The sequence below is a fragment of the Odontesthes bonariensis genome, chromosome 9 (assembly GCF_027942865.1).
Source record: "Odontesthes bonariensis isolate fOdoBon6 chromosome 9, fOdoBon6.hap1, whole genome shotgun sequence".
Taxonomy (NCBI): domain Eukaryota; kingdom Metazoa; phylum Chordata; class Actinopteri; order Atheriniformes; family Atherinopsidae; genus Odontesthes; species Odontesthes bonariensis.
In genome coordinates, this window is record NC_134514.1 from 34,139,831 (window position 1) to 34,162,244 (window position 22,414).

Here is a 22,414-nt window from a genome sequence, read left to right on the forward strand (position 1 = left end):
CTGGAGCTAAGAACAACAAATATCCGACTTGGACTTCTGTTTTGCGCTTTGCATTAAACTATTCTCCCGTTTAATCTGCCTAATTTTATTTAATTACTAACATCTTTTTTTAATTCCCTCTTTTTGTCTTCAATGCTGTGTGTGTAGTGTGTACATGTCACTTCCAACTGAATTGCTGTAGGCCTAATCGAAATGTTGGCCAAATACACCTCGAATTTGTATTTTGAACTATATGTCAGTGGCAGTCAAGACCCTCTCAGTGGTGGAATAAGCAGCTACATTTACTCTTGTACTATGCTGTACTTCTCTTTCTCTCTTTTCAGATGAAGACAATACTTCAGCCATACTTCAAAGAAACTATCACTAGGCGACCACAATTTAAGGAAGCAGCAACAGTTCACATAGCTCAGTCCATCCATAATTACAAATATAAAAGAGAATGGTGAGCAAACCACCAATAAATACTCAGGCTTGTATCTAAGTACAATGAAAATGGTCACGTGTTGACTTAACCTACAAAACAAGGCCATGAAATTATTGTGACTGCGTATCTGGGCCCCTGTGCAAAATGTTTTATTCAAATAGTAAGCTGTGGGGTAACTTTCTGGAAACATTGGGGCATGTTGCCTCACTTTACCCTACATTCTGATCAACTTTATAAGCCTGCAGAGTAATCTGTCCTCATAATTATTCTTTTTTTTTGTTTTCTTCTAATGAGATCAAGACAGTGATGTACACAGAAGAGACTAATAAAGGTTCAGCTTCCCTGAATGATCTAAAGTGATTGACAAAGTGTCTGGGCTTTCTTATTTGTGTCAAAGGACCAAAAGACAAAGAAGTTAGCCTGAAAGATGAAACCTGAGAAGTATGTTAAAGTGTGAACATTACTGCAAGTGTTGCAGCATCAAAAGAAATGCTTTCAAATATTAGATATAAATGACACACAAACAGGGTTTACACTGACTACAAAGCATATATTTGCATACAGTAGGCTGGACTCTTCCATTAGCAAGTAAAGACCGGTTAAATCTTTATTGAAAATGTTTTGGTAACATGTTGAGCAAGGGCACTCAGAGAAGGCTGAGCATACAATGATCCAGATCAACTTCAGTATCAGTAGCCTTGAAGCTGGGACATGCCAGCCACTGCTGAATTTTCTTTCAAAGGTTGAACTCATCGGTAACGTTTTGAGAAATCTTAAAGTGGCAAACTGCATCAGACACATAATTTCCATGGCAGACATGAATAACACTTAAAAGAATAAAAGGAAGGAATCAGGACATGCTGTTTTGGTAGGTCATTGTTCTAAAACAATATGATAATTAGATGACTTGTTTTGACTTCTGTGACCACCACAGCCTGCTAGTTCTGTCATAACTGTTTCCTTTAGCCCCTCAGAGAAGACCTGTTGGATAAAAGCTGTGTAGTCTTACTCAGTTATTCATTACATTAGGCTACTTGTAATCAAGTATTTTTGTGGCACTGCTGCTGTTCCTGATGCTCCCCATGATCTATCTCCACCCCATTAAGCATTAGTTAATGATTAATGTAGCCTTAATAACGTGTTTGGGGGATTTTTTTTAATTATTATTTCAAAGTATTGCATCAAATTTTTTTTTTTTTGTCTATTTTTTTGTAATTGTTGCACTAAAGAGAGTGAGGTGTAACCGGAGTCAAATTCCTCGTGTGTGTCCACATACCTGGCAATAAAAAGCGATTCTGATTCTGAAAAAAAAAGAAGGCTTCTTACAGATGTGTTTTGTTACTGATGTAGAGTGTTTTTACGGTATAAAACACAGAAACGCGGAGCATCGACTGTTTGGCGCCGTGTGTGCTCTAAACGTTAGAACTACACGTCTTCTCTCTGAGGTGTCAAAATAAACCAAGCAGCCCCTCACACGCACATCCTCTCTACAGTGGGATACAGCCTCAGCTCGCTAATTGCTCCCAGTGATTATTATACCACGCTGTTCCATAACATCTGAGCTCGGATAAGAAGAAAATAAATGCGTCTTTCTCTCCAAATTCTCGTAATTGCAAATGGATGCAGTTTGTATGAATAAACATTGACTCTTAAAGACTTCCCCATTTGCATATTGTATGAGGAAAAGCCCTTTCCCCTCTTTTTTCTCCGTTGCCACGCCGGCAGCACAAAATTAGCTTTACAACTGAGCGAGCTGCCTCTTATTACCATCATTATCAGCATCAGCATGACAGTGGCTGGAAATAGCATGGTGGGCTCCTTGTTTTGTTGCTTTTTGCGATTTAGGACCAACTCATGCGGGTTTTTATTTTTTTACAGCTCGCCCTGAGTTACATCCTGATGTGCAATGATCCGGTGATGGGTGAAGATTGGAGCTCCTGTGGTGGAAGGACAAAAGGAAACGTGGTTTAGTCCGGGTCATCTTGATCTGGATTGGTTCTGATTATCTAAGGATGATTTTCCAGCATCTTTAGATGAGTTGCATCCTTAAACATGTCTGTTAACACCTTGATGGACACATCTAAACTCGAATGCGCATCTTTGGCATGAATCCAACGGAAAAGGCACAACTACAGCTGAGAATGAATCAGATTTATTTCAAGTGAAATCATACAGGGCAGGAAGGTCACACTTAGTAAACAGCACATTAGAGCCCTTTTAGCCAAGTGTGGCAAACATTCATTGTCACGTGGGTGCAGAAAATGTGCACATTTTCAGACAAATTGAGGAGGTGTCATTGTAAAGGCAAACATGCTTATCGGTATAGGGAGTCTGTAGGCCTATGTGATGAGGAACAGCTGACGTACACCATGTGTGACTGAAACGCACATCTGCCAGGCTGTCAATGGCTCAGTTGCGGAACACTCACACCTCCCAGTCAGAGCAGCAAACAGGATGCGGTCCCCTGAGTGTGCGCTGTGTAGTCAGGCACAGCCAGATTTTAAGGGGGAGGGAGAAGCTGAGTATGGGGAGAGGCGTTGTTTAACAACTCGCATTTATGACCTGCAAGCCGTAGCGTCTGACAGAAAAAAGAGCAAATACACACGCAGTGATGGGTGAATGAAAATGGGCGTCCACCCAGCAGTAGGCCTATGTGTGATTTACAGCCTGTAACTCCGTGCGCATGCACACACACGCTCCCAGGCTTTCTCTCACAGCAGCTTTAATGTCATTTTAATGATGTCACATCTGCAAATATCTGCATGTTCCTTCCCTGTCAGCAGTGAATTCATATCAGGTTAGTGCGCTTTCCTCGGATATATCCCTGGAGAAGAAAATAAAAAAGGGGGAGCAGTGAGTCTGCTTCTAATTAAGTTCTGATCGGAATCGTAAAAGACTCATAAAGCTGCAAGCATCCATACCCGCTGTTAATCGATTTTATTGGGCTGTAATGCTTCGTGGCTTATTAGAGATGACTTCAGAATTCACTCCCAGTCTTGGCTCTTTACTCGTACACTTAACTTGAAGACCGCGCAGATCAGTCCAAGACCAATAAAATGATATTAATTGAGCATGATATTACCCTGTAAATTGAGCGAAGTCCAACGATCTGAGGCCAAAATACACGCATAAATGACAGGAAAAGACATTATATATTTCCTGTTGAAGTGATTGCAAATGATCTGACTAAAGCACGCCAGGCTGTATAAACATGTAATAACAAAATAATAACAAATACAGTACCTACAGAAGTGTAAATAATTTGTTAATGTGCAAGAAGTGAGGGTCAACGCAAGACTACTGATTTTTTTTTCTAGAATTTGCAAAAGTAGATTTCATTTGGAAATCTGACTATTCAACCCTTTAAGTCAAAGCAAATTCAAAGGTTTTTCTAAAATATGTCATCTTCTGCAAATCTTTTGAATAGAACGGTTTTATGCTTGGAGTAGTTAGCTTTGTAACTCGGTATTCTTCCGAAAATGGACTGAGTTGCAGCAAGGGTTTTGTCGGCCTAACATCTTATTTTTGATCACCTTTTGAACCTTCCCAGAGACTCGATTTGGTGCTGGACGCCTCCAATACACACCAAACCAAAGGACAAACGCTCCTTTTTTGTTCGCTTCAACAGACAATTTACCATCCAGTCTGCTTAATGAATCACCGTGTGCAGTGCACAAGAAAAGCGTCGCTTATCACCCAATGATGGAGAGCAAACAGCCCATCATCGATTGAAATTGCTGGGTGGGACGCTGGCTGTGGAGGTGGTGGTGGGTGGGGACGCGCGAATTCTCACACCCGGATGGAAGTGGCTCCCACAGGCAACATAATGGAACTCATGCATGAAAGTAACACCTTGCGCTCTCACCTTTACCTGCGCCTTTGGCACAAAGCCAATTTGATTAGGTGTTTTTTTCCCAACAGCTCTGTCGTACGTCACCGGTGGTTTGTTTGTGGTGAAAGGTCATAGATGGATTTACATTTTGTACACATGTTTGTCGGTGGTCTTAGTCTTGAGTTGTCTCCTTGCAATCGAGACAGCAACACAACAAGTTTGTGTAGTGAGCTTGGCAAATAGGGCCAGAATCATTCCAAGTTATTATTTGTCTAAAAAAATCCCGAATCAATCCTTTATGCCAAACATCTCAGGCATATAATAAGCCCCATCATTACTGAGGATATAAATCACACATGAGCAGTACCATAGTGATGTAAACTTAAACCTTTTGTACTGCCCCTGCCGGGACCACTGTGAGGAGCTGGACTGTTACTCAACCATTCGGTTTTTGTTTGATGGGAACATTTCCCAGATCTAAATAGGCCCTAATAAATGTCTCTTGCTGTTTATGTTGTGAAGCACCACATTGGCAGCAGTGAACTTTCAACCGTCGAAGTTAATTAACTTCTGGTACCTGCATGCATGCAAGAGGGCCTCCACGTTGAACAAAATCACAACAAATAAGATTTAAGTAGACTTATCCAGGTAGGCTTGAGTGCAAGGTCTAAAGGGGAGCAGAAAGCCGGGAGAAATCTTCCTGAAAGTATTCCAACTATTTTCATTTGTTTCTGTTAAGTCACTTAGGTCTCAGCACCAAACACACTTGAAAAAATAAAACCAGCCACAGCAGCAGACACACATTCCTTACTGTACATGATCTGGAGATTCACTCTCTCTCTCTCTCCACAGGAGCGCTCTGCTGTGTGTGGGTGTCAGATGACTTTAAGTGGGCTTCTCAACACACTGTTCAGGTTTTTTTTTGTGTTTTTTTTAAAGCTTCTATTGCTACAGAGTGTGAAAATCGGAGCAAATATACATTTACGAGGAGAGCAAATCACAAACAATCCACCAGATAAGGGAGCATTTGGTGCCAATCATCATCCCCACGATCAGCAACAATCAACAGTGAGTACCACAGCGAGAAAAGCGGGCAGAGAAAATCAGCTTACCAGGACACCAAACCCTGGATCTAATTAAATCTCCATATAATAAAGCTTTTTTTTAAAAAAGGGGAAAAATCATAAATGGATTGTGGACATCATGATATTAATGAAAAACACATCTCCTCTGTCTCTGGAACTTCTTATAAACCGTGCATGAAGAAAGATTCGATACAAAAAAATCTCCGACTCGTTTCCATATGTTAAGCTTTAGAGAATTGATTGAGGCGTCGATTTCCCTTTCCATCACCCACCCCCCACTCATCACCCATCCCATCCTTCATCTTCCTCTCCCCTCCTCCCGGTCGGTGGCTGCTTCAAGCTGTCAGCTCAGCAGGCTATAAAACCGAGAGGGACGGCTCTGAGGAGGCTGCTGATTTTGGGGAAAGAGTCACTGTACAGTTGGTTAGGTCCCGCCTGCGGAAAACCTCTGTCTGACTGATACTCGGATCATTTTTAACAGGGTACTTTCGACCTAATGACAACGGACAGTGGGCTGTGAAGAAGGAACTGGCATCGTTTGTCAGAGTGTGTCATTAATTGTGTTAAGTTGCCTCGTAAAATACAAGCAATTGGAGTTTTGGGGGAACTATTTCGTGGAGGTTTGTGATGCTGGTTCCCCGCGCGCTCCGCTCCTTGTTGTGCGTACTGAGTTGCGCGTGGTGGCTTCGCACTGGAGCAGCTTCGCGGCTCAAGTCTCCTGCTCTGCCCATCCAGTCCGAGAGAGAACCGCTGCCCTCCAAAGGCTTGTCAGGTAACACACTAACACGTCCAGTGGGGGTTAGCTTCCTGTGGTTAAAATGTGTAGTGTTGGGCTGCAGCGTCGCACAGAGAGGAGACAGCACAGCTCCGTTCTTTTCAGCGTGAACACTGATGGCTACGTTCAACTCTTTCTGCGAAGTGGCTACACCTTGCAGTGGACAAAAAAAGAGAAAAATAATCTTCTTCTATATTATATTTAAATATTTAGAACGTTAAAATAATTTAGCAATGCATTGTTATAGTTGCAGTATATCTGACTGAAGGGGGCAGTCGCGAGGATCCAGTCGCGTGAAAATATGAAAAACTCCACATTTTCTTGACCTTTTTTATTCAAGTTTCGCCGTGTTATATTGAGTGCACTGTTGTTGCTATTGTTTTCAGTCTACCAGTGAACTACGTTTTTCTGGAATATTATTATTATTATTGTTGTTACAATTATCGAGTTTTTACATGAAGTTCGCGTGCAGGTTTGACCAAGAGCTCATCTTCCTGGGAGCCGCACGCGCCAAGGTGAAGCAGCAAAGCCAACCAAAGTCAAGCTAACATAAAAAGTCGTGATAACGTCTCCCACACGGAGCCTGCCTCCGTTAGTTCCCTGCTAATATTCCTCAGCTCCAGTTTGCTTCGTGTTTCGGCCCAAACCCCTGAGTCATAACCGCAGTGAATGCCTTTTGATTCATGTGTGAAAGCCCCTACATACAGAGCTCTCACTGCGGTTTTTATAAGGTAAGAGTTCAGAGGAGTGGCAACTCCATGTTAACCACCGTCTTCTACCATGTAATTCAATGCTGGAAACTGTAATCAATCGACTTTCCATTACAAGCGTTGGCTCCTGGGAGATGATTTATTTGAGCAGAGAGTGGCAGGCAAAGCAAGAAGTTTGGCTCTTTTTTTAACCCAACGGGGCTTTTTAAAGTGTGAAGTCTCTTTAATGAAAGAATAATGTGAACCAGGTTGGTAGCAGTGAGCAAGGAGAGCCATTACACCGTCTCAAGGTTGTGTGTATGACACACACACACACACACACACACACACACTGCTTGTAGACAGTACTCCTAAACAGAAATAACTGTAATACTGCTGGAGGGTCTCAGTGTGAGCAACACTCAATTATGCTTGTAGTACAGCAATAATACCTCTAAATGCTGCTTTCCCCTGCTGTAACATCACTTCAGCCCTCTGCCTACACATTAGGACAGGGTTGTGTTTTATAGCTATGACTGTATTTAACATACTGGAATTAAAGTGAAACACCAAATTGGATAGGATGACCTTTAGCTTAGAGAGTCTTTTAGAGTGTCCACAACCACTTTGGGTAAATATTGAGGGAATTGTGAGTCTTTTTGTTTCCGAGAAGGATCGTAGAAAAGCAGTTTTACGTGTTTTACGCTGTGCATGATTCATCTGATGCGGGTGTAAACGTAACGTCAGCACTGTAATCAGTGTCAGTTCTTATGTGATTCACATACACTTGCTAGTATTTAGGAAATCCTTTGGTTTACTTTTTGAAAGTTTTGATTTTTAAATTGCTTCTAAAATCTTTGTTGGATCATCCTTTTGAAAAATTTGTTCCTGCCTCTCCCATGCCCGCTCTCGAATCATTTAGATTCAAGGCTGAAAACCAAAACTCACAAGGCGTTCAGGGAGTTTCTGTCAACTCCGGCATGTCTGGGCACAGAACTATGCAAGCATTATTTTGATTTGATTTGGTGTCTTATATGAAATCTGTCTAGTTTGTGTAGTTTGTCATTATGGGGGTATAAACTGATATGCCTAGTTAATACAAGACCTAAACTTGTACTTTTTCTTTGTCAAAAATATCAGGAACCACAGTCCAGCTCGTATCAAATGCGCCAACTTTACTATCTTTGCATAAATAACTGCTGCATTAGCTTACAAAGCTTATATATGCTAATGTCTTTTTTACTAACTTCCTAATCAAGATGGAGTCTGCTTTCCAAAGAAGCAAAGAACAGGGATCACAGTGACTGAACCTGACAGCAGCAGTGTTTGTGTTACAGGATGCTCATTTGGAGGGCGATTTTACTCTCTGGAAGACATGTGGCACCCAGATCTGGGAGAGCCCTTCGGTGTCATGCACTGTGTCCAGTGCTACTGTGAGCCTGTGAGTGTCATCTCATTACTTTCCTACTTTACTCTGTGTCCGTGCAATGAGCAGGTCGAAACAGTCAGCTGACTGCTGTGTGTTTCTCTGACAGCAAAAGAGCCGTCGTGGGAAGGTGTTTGGGAAGGTGAACTGCAAGAACATCAAGCAGGACTGTCCGGACCCAGACTGTGAAGACCCCATCCTGCTTCCAGGGCATTGCTGTAAAACCTGTCCAAAAGGTAATAATCCACTTGCAGAGACTCGCCTCCTTCAGCTCACAGACCATCCAGGTTTGAGCTGTTCTAACTACATCATAGATAAACGGGAACAAAACCATCGCTCTCTGTTGCGCTCCAGAAATGACCTGTCCTCCATTATTTCCGTGTTTTCTCTCTGTGATTCATTCCTCTATTTTTCCTCTTCTTCTTCTATCTAGACCCTTTTTTTCCCCTCTTCTCAAGGTCAGTCAGTTATCCTTCAGAACAGATGTTTGACACAACCAGCAAGTTAATTGATTTTCCACTCAGTTGCATTAGATGCACATTTTCTCAACTAGACCTCAAGTGAAAGTACCACCCATGTGTTTAGCTCCACTCACACACAGCCACCTACCATACCTAGACACCGCTGCACACACACACACACACACACACAGGGTGGGTCCTAATCCTGCTCTGTTATTCAGCAGATTGGGTGTTTTTCTGTGCTGTGTCTCTGGTAATGGAATGGAAAGTAAAGGTAAAGCACTGCAGGGACAATGTTTTGCTGTGTGTGTCTGCGTGTGAGCGTATGTATGTATGTGTGTGCGTGCATGCATGTGTTGTAGTCAGGTTTTAAGGAAAAGGTTGAGTGTGTTTGTTTTAGCTTTGGCACCTGGTATATTAGTGTAACTGATGGAAAATGGTGTGTGTTTGTGTATTTATGTGTGTGTATTTGTCTCATAACTTAGTGCACCTGAGGATACAGTATTGCTTAAGTTAAGTAGGAAGAAGTGAGAATGACACTACCCAGAAGTCTTTAAGCATGCCCAGTGGAGCAATGGACAGGGGGAGGAATGATGAGGTGTATGTGTGTGGGTGTGTGCGCACGGGAATAACACACAAAGTAAGAAAGCAGACAGTCCAACGGAGCTCCTCAGAAAATAGCCGTGAATAAGGTTAGGGTTACTAAGAGGCAGTGTGTGGTTTTCTTTCTCCAGAACATATCAAAAGGGCTGTGATTGGCCAAAAGAGCAACTCTTCATGTGCCGCTGTGCGAGTCTGTGGAGCCGTGAGGCCTACATATGACATCAGGATGCGCAGCAGTTTGTGTGGAACACAGAGTCATTGTTTGAATTATACGCCGGTGTCGCACCCAGTTCTCCTTCAGCCTTCGGTGCCGGGTAGCTCTTCAGGACCAACAGATTGAACCTTCCAGACAATCCTGTCTTGCTGTGTCTTGTTGTAGCTCTGTTACACAAAAAGCCTTTTCAACACCATAATGCCATTGATTTAACCAAGGTTTGCTCAAGTAAGCAATTAGGAAATCGATGAATATTTTTACATGATCAGAGCAACTCGGTACAGTGAGAAAGCTTAATGTTACTGTAGCCCAATTGTCAAACCTCACATTTTTATAGCAGTAATGATAAAGGAACGCACAGCCATTCATCAGATATAGCAACATATGAAAGCTGTTTTTGTGTTGTTTTTTGTCTATAGGTATGGATGATAAAAAACAGGCAGACTCTTTGCTGGACAGCTTTGAGTATTTCCACGAGAAGGGCAAAGAGGATGACCTCCACAAATCTTACAACGACAGATCCTACCTGAGCTCTGAGGACACGAGCCGAGGGGAGAGCCGCACCGGTAGGTGTTGAGCACATAATGTGGTGCTTCGAACAAGCACAACGGAAAACACCCACACTTTATCAGCTCTAAAAATCATCCCAAGAATTCAGTTTTCAGGACTCTCCTTCAGGCCACATCTACAAACAGGGTAGTGAAATTCACTTGGCCCTTTTCTCTGCCTCTGCAGATTTCGTAGCGTTGCTGACAGGAGTGACAGACTCATGGCTACCCAGCTCGAGTGGAATTGCCAGAGTTCGCTGTACTCTGACCAGAACCAGCTTGGCCTTCTCCATCACATACCAGAGGTAAAACGTAATGCGTGTCGCAGTGAAAAATCACTCTTTTGGGTTTTTTTGCAGATTTAGTCTTTAGAGACATTCCAGTTGTTTAAACCATAGCTTTTTGCTGTGACAGTCAGCATTATGGAAGAGAAGACTAGATAAAAGATTAGCCCTGAATGTATCATTTCCATATAATTCACTTTTTGTCCCTGTCTTGCCTGTATCTCGCTGATATTTCACCCGTACTTTCCAGAATGGGCCGCCCCAGTAAAATAATCTTCCTGGACTCAGATGGAACCACTGCTTTTGAATACAAAGTCCCCAGGGGACAGTCAGACACGGTAAGACATTGCAAGAACAGAAAAGCATCTCCTCTGGCTTCCATCAGTATTGTATTGGTCACATATGGATGTGTGTCTGTTTCCTGAAAGGGAGAGGAATGAAGTGTGGTCACGATGAATGCTCTCACCCTCAGGACGTTGTGTTCAAACGTTGACTTCTTTTCTCATAACTCGCTTTGCAATAATAAACTGTAAACACACACACACATATACACGCAGTGACACTTCCTTTACGCTTCACTGGCTCTTTCTAAACATCACAAACTCTGGATGATTATCAACATGCAGTCACTTGCTCACTCACACCAAAAACTAACATCAGAATTCAGGCCAATTTTATCTTGATAAATCAGTAAAGGGATATGTTGGTGTAAGAGTAGTAACCATACATGCGTGTCCACCTACTCCCTCAGGTCTGATTATATCACTACACATAATTTCCAGCCAAAATATACACATCTCCACATTCCATTTCAGACCTGAGCGCTCAGTTCAGTGAGGCAGGAGCCCCTTTACTACAGGTCCCAGAAATTGGCCTGTTATTATTTTTAGAGAAATGACAGCAACAGGCAGCAGACGACCTCATAGGAAACAATCTGGTGCACAAAAGTAAGGAGGAGGGGGTTTGCTGAAGCAGAACTTTTGGAGAGAGAAAGAATTTTTCACATATTACATCACTGCCTAGCAGGGGGACAGAGAGTATTGCTAATTAAAATGGAGATTACCCCTGAACTCTGAGTTATGAGGTGTCGGCATACTGCCACATTTCTTCCCTCCGCTCTGAGAGAGAACTTGTGGTTTTATGTTGAAGCTTCGGAGCCAAGAGTTGAGAGCACAATCACATAATTCAATGCATTAAGCAGACACGAATGTGATTTCTCTCTAAATGTGTTTTGAGTAGCAGAGAAATGACAACACTTTTAGGTTCAATGTTCATGCCCAGTGGCACCTGCCTGTGTTTGCAGATCTGCGGAGTCTGGAAGAATGTGGCGAAACCTCTGTTGCGACAGCTGCAATCTGAGCAAATGCGCATCAGCTTGATCATGTCTACAAGCAGACGAGAAGAAGTGGAGGGAAAGATCATCAAACACAGAGCGCTGTTTGCTGGTGAGCGTGCTGAGCAGCTGTATGTTGCTGTCTTTTTCAAAGCCGCGGATCTGTGTATCTTCACCTGTAATCTTTTAAGACTTGTATAAATTTGTATGGTTTCATTTTTTGGGCTTTCTTCGGTGTGTAGAAGTCTTCTAACGCTATCCAGACACTATTTACTAATGTCCATGTCTGTTATGTGCAGAAACATTCAGTTCAGTGCTGACGTCAGAGGAGGAGAACTCAGGCATGGGAGGCATTGCTATGTTGACACTGAGTGACACAGAGAACAACCTGCACTTCATCCTGATCCTGCAAGGTCTCATCAAACACAAAGATAAAGGTGAGAGGAGAGAAGCATGCGGTGGGCTGAGGCAGCAGTGAAAGTGAAAACAGGGATCATATAATGATTTAAGTTCACTCAGTTAATCATGAAGGAAACAATAAAAACTTCTAAGGATCATTTCCCACAACTATCTTTGCTCAAGTCGGTGAACCTCTGAATGGAATGAATGCCAACAGGGACACAGAGTAAACAGTCTTGTCTCTCCTCAGAACCCCTTTTGGTGCCCATTCGAGTCCAACTGGTGTACCGCCATCATGTCCTGAGAGAGATCCGAGCCAACATCACTTCTCATGTGAGTAGTCATTATCTACTGTCAGAAATGAGCTTTTAGAGTGAAAATATGTGAACATGCTGTTCTCTGGCACGGACTGAAGAGGCAGTTAGGTACTTTGGTCGGAAACATGACACAGCGACAGCCACACTCCAGCCCCTCTTCCATCTCCTCGTCTTGGAAACGGATGTGGTTTTGTCGCCACATCCGAGTGGTGTCACCGCTGCTCTGATTACAGCTAACCGACTGATACATGACAAGAGTGATGGAGAGGGACACAAAAGACGAGAGAAAGTGTGCGAGCGGAGCCAGGAGACAGATGTGAGCAAGAGATGAGGCACGGAGGAAGAGGGCAGGGGGGCGAAGAGGATGCACTGCTCGGTGCTTACACACTCCTCACACATGTCAGTGGTTAGTGTTCTGTGGGCTGAGATGAAGGGGTGGTGATGAAAGGTGGGTCTGTTTTTAATTCTGCCAGGAACTGCATGAAGGGCCGCCGTCGAGCCGAGTGGTGGGAGAGACCGTCCATAAAGAAATGTGGAAGGTTTGAGCTCAGAGGCTGGCTTGTGAGCCTTTAAACTGTCCCTGAGTTAGATGCTGAATATTTCTGGTAGAACAAAGCAGTAGAAGAACATAAACAGCACAGCACAAATTGTTTGTTGCCATTATTTTTGTGCTGTTTAACATTAACTAATCCTCTTGGTGTTACTGTTCTGCCTGATTCACACAACACCACATTATATCCCTCTGCACCTTACTCCCCCCACTTATTAGTCTGTCCATTTATGCTCAAAAAGTAACCCCCCTCCCTGTGTCCAGCCCCTTGTCTGTTCCCGAGCTGTGTTGGCTGCTCGCTTGGTGGATTTATGCCTCATGTATATTTATATTGAACTGAGTCCTCAGGATCATAAAAGTAACATTTCTTTAATACACTCATACATCTGTCCTATTAATTCAACATTTCTCAACATATTTTTGGAGACTGTCTGCCCGAAATGAAACCTCTTCCAGTATGAAACCTGTTAAGGCAACGCAGCCCATAGTTTTGCTTCATGTCGAAGTGTGGGCCTGTGAGTGGGGTGATGAAAGGGTCATGTGTTCCTGTGTGACAGAACTGTTTGGGTCCTTAATGGGTTCTTACTTTGTCATGCCTTTGTGACTGTTGTGTTTATTTACCCTCGAGCAGCTTTTATTGCTGTGCTCTCTGTTTTTTCTTTGTTTGGAGGAAACTAAAACAAAATGGAGTTCGAAACAAATCACCAGCCCATCTCTCATTGAAATAAGTTTGAGGGGGTTACTTCGGTAACATGTCAGTGTTGCATCAACATCATGTCAACATGCTCTGACACGATGATGTGACATTTCTCCCATTTGTGTACAGTAGAATGTGGATCACATTTATCTACTCGTTGACTCAAAAGTGCTCACTATCTCAATGTGTGCAGGATCCAGACTTTGCTGAGGTGCTGACAGACCTGAATGGCCGAGAACTGTTCTGGTTATCTCGTGGTCAGCTCGAGATTGCTGTGGCAACCGAAGGTCACCATCACAGAGAAATCTCCGGCTTCATCACTGGCAGAAAATCTTGTGACAGTACGTGTCTCTGATGACTGATTTTCCACCTCGTGTGAGCTGGTGCCCGGCAGTGTAGACACAACAACAACTGAGGCTGTTAACATTGTGGTCTGTCTCACAGTTGTTTCTGCTGTGGCTGCTTTTGTCATTCTCCTCTATAAATGCTCTTTCTTTCTGTCTCCATTCTTTCAAGTCTTATCGCCAGGGGAAAAGCCTGTTTATAGATCTTATGTTTGACTTGGTGGCCCACCGAGACTTTGCATGCGTGTGTGTGTGTGTGCGTGTGTGTGACAGATAGCGGTTTTAGAAATGTTGAGGACAGCCCAGTTGTCTGAAAGCATTAAAGAATGCACACTTGGTCTTACCATGGGACACGTATAGGAACAGCACCATGAAACACTCATCATTGCACACGCAGATATCATCACAGATACACACAAAGATGCTTGTTTGTAAAATGTTTACACAGACACCAGCACATACATACACTGGTGCTGCCAAGATGACAGCGTGCTGAACCCGACTCTCCGTGCTGGTGTTGCAGTGCTGTGATTAACAGCTTGACGTAATGTATGAAGAATTCTGGCCCGGCGCACTTTTTTCTCTCTCTGTCGCTCTTTCTTTACCTTTAGCCCCCAGTTTCGGTGTTATTTGTCATCTGTCTGCGTGCCATTTTCAAAACTGTCTCTGCACTTTTCTCCTCCTCCTCTGCCTGCTCGTTCCCTCCTGTTCCCTCAGCTCGGTCTTTTCAAACCTGCAGCAACGGTTACCTCATTCTGAGGCTTAACCTCGGTTGGAGTTTTTTTTTTTTTATGCGCATGTGTGGGTTTGCAGCAAAATGTACTTTCTGGTTTCACACACAATAGCTTGAGCAGACACGCAGTCTGATGGTGATTACACTGAATCTGCCCATTTGATGACTCTTAGTAAAGAGAAGCTACATTGCTAAGATATGTGTTTCTGTGTGTAGCTGCGGAATGTGAGGGAAAATATCATGCCCCCTTTCCCCCTCTAAGCCAACAAGAACATTTGAACACGACACAGTCACTGCCTCCTCTTGCCTGCGGTCAGGTCTCACTATGGTTTGACGGGGGGGAAGTACGAGTGGAGAATTGATACTTTAAGCAGAGTGATCAGGAATCTGTTTTTGATGCCAATCCTTTCCTTTTTGTCTGGCTCAGCCATTCAGAGTGTGATGTCCAGCGGAGATGCACTAACCCCAGGGAAGACAGGAGGTGTGGGATCTGCTGTCTTTAACCTCCATGACAACGGAACACTGGACTATCAGGTATGGATCTGTTCACTCTTTCAAGGCAAATTTGAGTCTTTATTCTTACATTTAGTCGTTATTATATTGGGACCATATTATATCATATCTCATATTATATATGAGACCATATCTCAGTCGCTTTCAACTTGTGAAAAACGCTGCTGCCCGTCTTGTAACCAACACTAACAGACGTGTGCACATCACTCCTGTTCTTAACTCACTCCACTGCCTTCCTGTCCTTTATAGAATTGATATTAAACTTTTAATGTTCGTTTTTAAAGCTCTTAACGGCCTCGCCCCATCATATTTATCTGAGCTTTTAACAGTCTGCAATCCTGGTAGAGCTCTGAGGTCAACAAATCAATTTTTGCTGGAAGTGCCCAGGTCAGAATACAAACCCTGGGGTGACCGAGCCTTTTGTGTCGCTGCCCCCAGGCTCTGGAATAAGCTCTCCGTCGAGCTGCATTTTATTTCTGATCGGGGCCTCTTCAAATCTAGGCTAAAAACCTACTTATTTAGGATTGCTTTTAATACCCAGTAGTATGATGACACTTTTATCTAATTTGATCTTATTTGATTTTGTTGTATTTTATTGCTTTCACTGTTCTTTTATTGTTTTTATTTGTTTTTACCTATTCTTCTCTTTATTTATTACCTGCTGTAAAGCACTTTGGTACATCGTAAGGATTGTCTGTAAAGGGCTGTATAAATAAAATACATTTACATTTACATTATTATTATGAATTCTTTATTATTGTGATCATCTTCACTTGTTTTTACAGGATTTTTGCAGCTGTTTTTGTAACACACTAAATCTGGCCCCTCTGCAGTGGTTTAACTTGCTTTGCTATGGAGACAAGTGTTTTGAGTCACACCTGGCCAGGTTAAGAGGGAGGACATCCACTATAAAATGTTTCTGTAAATGTTTTTAATGGTCTGTTCCTCACTAAAATGAATGATGAACATGTTAAAGACAACAAGCCAGGAAACAACCCATTAAAATTATTGATGATGCATGTGAACTTTTCAACCAGAACTACGACAAACATGCAGCGAGGAACTCCTAATCGTTAGACACCCAATAAAAGTCATTTGCTGAAGGTTCTGTTCTGTTTGTGACTTCAGTAGAGGGGGAATTGAATCCTTTCTCCCTCTTTTCCTTCCACCAGGTTCAGGTCGCAGGTCTCACCAGCACCGTTGTTGGCCTCGCGATTGAGCTGAAGCCACGACGTCGAAACAAGCGCTCTGTCCTTTATGATTTAACGCCGGAGTTCAGCAGGGAAACGGAGCAGGCAGTGGGCAGCTGGAGTCGTCTGGAGGCTCGACACATCCACATGCTGCTGCAGAATGAACTCTTCATCAATGTGGCCACAATACACAACCCGGAGGGGGAGCTTAGAGGACAGATCAAGGCCCTGCCTTATAGTGGCCTGGAGCTGCCCAGACATGGTATGGACCCATGTGTAGTGACTTGGGGTTATACTCTGACTAACTTCAAAAGGTACTGTACGCACGTCCCTTCATTTATCAAGCTCATTAAACCCTTTTCTGCTCCCAACAGAGTTGCCCACCCCTCTAGCTGGCCACTTTGTGTCCCCACCAGTAAGAACTGGCGCTTCTGGACATGCCTGGGTGTCGGTAGACAAACAATGCCACCTGCACTTTGAGATAATAGTTGCAGGTCTCAGTAAGACAGAGGACCTGACTGTGAATGCCCACTTACATGGACTGGCCGAGATCGGAGAGCTAGACGACAGCAGCACCACACACAAGAGACTGCTGACAGGCTTCTACGGCTCACAGGTACATCTGTTTGCAAGCAGACACAATCAAATGACTTGCATAAAACTCGTGAGAAAGAAACGCACCGAAACACTGTTTTTTCCTCTGTCCTCAGGCTCAAGGAGTTTTAAAAGACACCGGTGTTGAACTGCTGCAACACCTGGACCAGGGAACGGCCTTCATTCAAGTTAGCACCAAGCTGAACCCCCAAGGAGAAATACGAGGACGGGTATGTAAAAGAAAAGCCTCAAGAGTCGTAACCTTTACACGCACGTTAATCCACAGACGCTTATAGTATCTACAACCATCCGACTGATTTCTCTTTCTTTGCGTATTTTAGTCATTTGTTAGAAAATGATTTTGACACATGATTGTGATAAAGAAGACTTCTGCCTTGAACGGTGAAGAAGAACAGTGAACTGAATTTATTAAAATGTCTGAGGTGTTCTGGCTTGGGCATTTTGTTGTTTCCGGTTCACACATTTAACAGAGGAAAGGGGAGTTCTCGGTTAGTGGGCTCCTTTCTGTGTCTGAATGATTGGGTGGTGACCCCCTGGAGACAAAGATACAAAGCCACCACAGTTGTCCATAAACGTTGCAGGTGAATTTATTGTGTGAATGGTTCTTGTTTGCTGCCAGAAAGTAAAAGACAAGTGATCAAACACACACACACACACACACACACACACACACACACACACACACTCTTTCATTCAGTCAAATTGAGCCATTTTGATAAATATCAGGTCAAACACAAACATGTGTCTGGGGCTGGAGGACAGAAAAAACTTAACTAGTCAACTTGAGAAGCAGCTTTTAGCCGTCAACTAATTTTATGTCCTAAACACCCCTTATTCTTTTTCTCTGCTTGGCTCTCACCCGTCCTTCAATCTTAACACATTCCACGCTCTCTTCTTCTTTTCTTTCATGTCCTCGACCTCCGTTGATCGCCTTCTTTTCTTTTCCATTCACGCATTTCTGTTTTCCAGGTCCATGTTCCAAACACCTGTAGGTTTGGGGCCGGAGGGGAGGTGGAGGAGTTTGACGACCTTTTTGTCAAGGACCCCGAGGAGCTGAAGAAAGACCCCCATACCTGTTTTTTTGAGAATCGGCACCATGCTCATGGTTCCCACTGGACGCCCAACTATGACAACTGTTTCTCCTGCAGCTGCCAGGTGAGGAGGACAAAAACACAGATGCTGCAATGAAAAGGAGTCTTTGATTGTTTTATGAACAAGACGTAGGATTTTCTCTGTTGTGTTTGAAGCATTTAAAGAGAGTTAGAGGGATTATGTAGAGTGAATATGATGTGTCATCTATGATCCCAAATGAAACCTGTCATCCTGCTGTTCTGCAGAAGCGAACTGTGATCTGTGACCCAGTCATCTGTCCGGTGCTGACTTGCTCCAGAACCATTCAGCCTGAAGACAAGTGCTGCCCGATCTGTGAAGGTGAGACAGATTACTTGGTGTTAGAAATGTTGTCCGTTCTTATAGGAGATATACGCAAGTTTGGCTTCAGGGCAATTTTATTCTTTGGGTGTCGTTCCAAAGCGTTCTGTGCAGCTGTCAGAAAGATTGAAACCAATGGAGTTCTTGTGCTTTCATTTTCCTCATGTAAAGAGAGAACAGAGCCCAAGGACATGAAAGCGTCAGAGAGAGTAGATGAACACCCTGAGGGTAATGTTTTATTTATCTTTTATTGTATGTTTTCGGTCTGCATGGCTCTTCTGTACTGCATTTCATTTGTAGAATGTATGGAAGTAGATTAACTCTGAGTCACTTGGGAGCTCTTCACCTTACTGCCCTGCCCTGTTTTTTGTCTCTCAGGTTGTTACTTTGAAGGAGACCAGAGGCTGCATGCCCCAGGAACCACTTGGCACCCGTTTGTTCCTCCCTTTGGATACATTAAGTGTGCTATCTGCACTTGTAAGGTAAATCAACCCCAATAAACCAACTCACATGTGTCTGGATTTACTTTCCAGAGACTCCCAAAGGATCACATATGCTGTGTTACAAATGTGTCGTCAACTAAGATGTTTTTTTTTTTAATAGCTGGAAATGAAGACATGTTTCTAATTTGCTGGTAATGCGTATTCAATCCACAGGGATCTACAGGGGAGGTTCACTGTGAGAAGGTGACGTGTCCTGTGTTGACCTGCAGTCACCCGGTGAGACGAAGTCCTTCAGACTGCTGTAAGGAGTGTCCCGAGGAGGAGAGGACTGCTGCAGGCCTGGAGCACAGAGACATGATGCAAGCTGACGGCCCACGACACTGCAAATTTGGAAAGAACTTTTACCAGAACAGTGACAGCTGGCATCCCCGGGTGCCGCTGGTTGGCGAGATGAAGTGTATCAACTGCTGGTGTGATGTAAGCAAGAAACATGACCCACAGAAATGCACTCAAATAGGAGCAAACCAATCGGAAATGAGCTCATAAAACATGGACAGGTCAACAAGATTAAGGATTTTTGAGATCTACGGTACTAAGAAAATATCTAAATCCTAGTTACTCGTTCAAAATAAATCCTTTGTCAATAAAAGAAAACAAGTGCGCTGATCGGAATGATCACATGAGAAAACATGTGTGGACACAATGTCCTCTGGTGTTGGTTGAGGTCAAAAGGACAGTGAATGGAGAGAGATTGGGATTTGTTAAAGCTGGTCAACAACAAAATGTGCCAATGTGAGATTAACTAAACGAGAAAGAAAAAAGCCGCAAAACTGCTTTTCATTTCACACTTCAACGTAATCTGTTTTTTTTACTAATCCCTGGTCTTCTTCTGGTATTCTCTGCAGCACGGTGTGACGAAGTGTCAGAGGAAACAATGTCCATTGCTGACCTGCTCCAACATCACACGTTCAGAGGGCTCATGCTGTCCCGAATGTGCTGGTGAGCAATAAACACACTCCCACACACCCTCTGACAAACAGAATCTGCATATTTTTACCAAGTATTACATGCATACAGTCTGTTGTGTATCCTGAGGCAGTATAAAAATGCAGTAACTGTACACCTCAGCGAAGAAATCCTTTGTATATATTGTCGTTTGTTTCCGGATGTCTGGTTTATTTAAATATAGTTACTGCTCGTAACAAAGCAAAACGTGAAGATCGTACAGCCGTACTTAAAGCAACAGAGAACCTTAAAACAATTTTTTTTTTTGGACACGGACTGACTTTTGTTATGCACATTCCCAGGGTGTTACATCTCAGAACTTTAGGGGGAGCCAAAGATTCTCTAGTGTTACTTTAAAATGAGTTTTCTGCTCTCCACAGATCACAGAGAGGAAGAGGACCTGATGTTGAAAACGTTAGAAAAAAGGAGAACATGGAGGCACTGACTCACTGGGATGCACACGCTCCAAAACAACCCCAAACCCTTCATCTTCACCCTCCTCCTCCTCCTCCTCCTCCTCCCACATGGACCTAATCCCATAGCTGCGCACTGGGCCCCCCCCACCCCACTCAGCCCTCACCTGACACCCACCCTGCTTTCAGCTTTAAGATTGTAATGAGGAGAATGGAGACTATAAATGTAGTAATAGTGAAAATAAAAGACTCAAATGAAGGATTGAAACTATGGAGAGGACCGACCAAACTTTAATCACCTGCTGCCTTCTGCTTTCTGTGTTGCTCGTTTTCTCAAAACAGCTCAATGGGACAAATGTTGAAGCTGTGAATCCAACACAGCGGTTCAACAGGACAGAAATCCAGCTGGATTTGAACGTCAGTAAGACTGCCTGAGCTGTATTTCACAGACAGAGCTTCTTTTTGAAGTAAAGCCATAGTTACTGGTGTCACTGGACACAGTGACCAAAGTGTTGCTTAAATCAGCGTGAATGTGTGAGTGCAGGTATATGTGTGTGTGTGTTTAGTTATTTTTATTTCTTTATTTTGTATTTTGATAAAGAGTACGGCTAACCAGCAGTACGGATGCCAGAACAGTGAAAACCTGGAAAAAGTGTCACTTCGTGTCTCTTCTGCAGCTTTCATTCGTTGTAAGAATAAATTTCCACACATTATCACTCCTGAAGCTGTCGGGATCGTTTCTGTTTCTCTGGGAGAAACGCCTCATTTCTCCTCTGCTATGGTTGTCCCTGTTTCTATTAGGAATTTAGTCGTTTTTTAATAAGATTTTCAGTCATTGTTGGAAACGAAGCTGGTTTGTATTTTGTATTTATTGAATAGTGTGGAAACAAAATTAAAGAAAGCTGTTTTTGGAATGCCTGTGAGTTTGCTTGTCCCAAAAGTTCTCTATTTCTCTTTTATTTATTTCTCTCCTATTTTTTTTGTCTTGATTTTGATTTTATTATTCCAGTTTTGCTGCTTTCTGACTCTCCTGTCTCTTTGCAGTTTTTCCACATGTGGAGCTGTGATCAGAGGGGCGATAAGCCAGACTGACCTCACTTTATCCTTCCTCTTTTTCTTCCTCCAGTAGTTTGCCTTTCCAGCATCTGCCTCAGTTTTCACGCATCTCTCTCCTGTTTTCTTTTCCTTCTTAAAATTCTTTTGCTGACATTTCCTTGCTCCTTTTTTACTGTCCTTCGTCAACACTTTTCTTTGAATTCCTTTCCTTTTTTTATTCCTCCTTTTTCTGTTTGGCTTTCTGTCCTTCTTTTAATTTCCTTTCCTGCTTTCTTACTAAGTCAGCACATGTGCTGTGTAATATTTTGTTCCTTATATGCCGCCACATGTGCACACATGCACACACACACAAACAGAGTGAGGACAGACTGAAACATAAACACATATTCACAGATGTGCACACGTACAAACTCCTAAAATGGGAACACACACCTTGCCAAAGGGCAAGCACAGTTCTTTCCAATACACACATAAATCTGTTACTGAACTCTGCTGGACGAAATGCATTATTGCACTGTTAGTGGCCATTAAAAAGCAGCTGGCTGATGGCACCAGCTGAACTCCAGCATGTGTGTGTGTGTTGCTGTGTATTTGTGTGTGTTTTCCAGCTGGAAAAAGTGCAGAGGGTCGTCAGAGGTCGCAGGTGGTGGTCAAAGGTTAAGCATCCCTAGCTGTGGTCTGTGTCAACCTGTGATGAAAATGAGATGCAGACCAGCCCTGCACCTGCACACGTACACCTGTATGTGGCAGGTGAAAGTAAATCCATAAATCATACAAATTGGTGCAAGTGAATGACTAATATTTCACGGTACATGATTTCTCCAAAGTCCACCTGTTTAGATAGTCGTTTAGTCTTTCAGAGATAGAAAACATTTGACCAGAGTGTCGTAGAGCTCAGCTGAGCCGGCCTGGGTTTGAGCCCGGCGTTCGGCTCTTTTTTTGTATGTCTTCCCCCACTCCCCCTGTCCCCTTCCCTGTCTACCTTTCACACAAAGGCCAATAATGCCAAAAAAAAACAACCCAAAACAGACAGA

The 22,414-nt window shown here is 43.2% G+C and overlaps 1 protein-coding gene across 1 annotated transcript; it reads left to right on the plus strand.

The window, feature by feature from the left end:
* Positions 1-5,714: 5,714 nt before the first annotated feature.
* Positions 5,715-21,238, plus strand: chrd (chordin). The gene is made up of 21 exons (XM_075474503.1): positions 5,715-6,113; positions 8,143-8,246; positions 8,341-8,467; positions 9,929-10,075; positions 10,245-10,362; positions 10,592-10,679; positions 11,645-11,786; positions 11,974-12,111; positions 12,324-12,406; positions 13,831-13,978; positions 15,142-15,248; positions 16,400-16,679; positions 16,792-17,033; positions 17,128-17,241; positions 18,002-18,187; positions 18,370-18,463; positions 18,635-18,691; positions 18,842-18,945; positions 19,120-19,383; positions 19,812-19,905; positions 20,292-21,238. Exons 1-21 carry the CDS (start codon positions 5,969-5,971, stop codon positions 20,354-20,356), a joined length of 2,847 nt encoding a protein of 948 aa, XP_075330618.1. The 5' UTR covers positions 5,715-5,968; the 3' UTR covers positions 20,357-21,238.
* Positions 21,239-22,414: the final 1,176 nt, after the last annotated feature.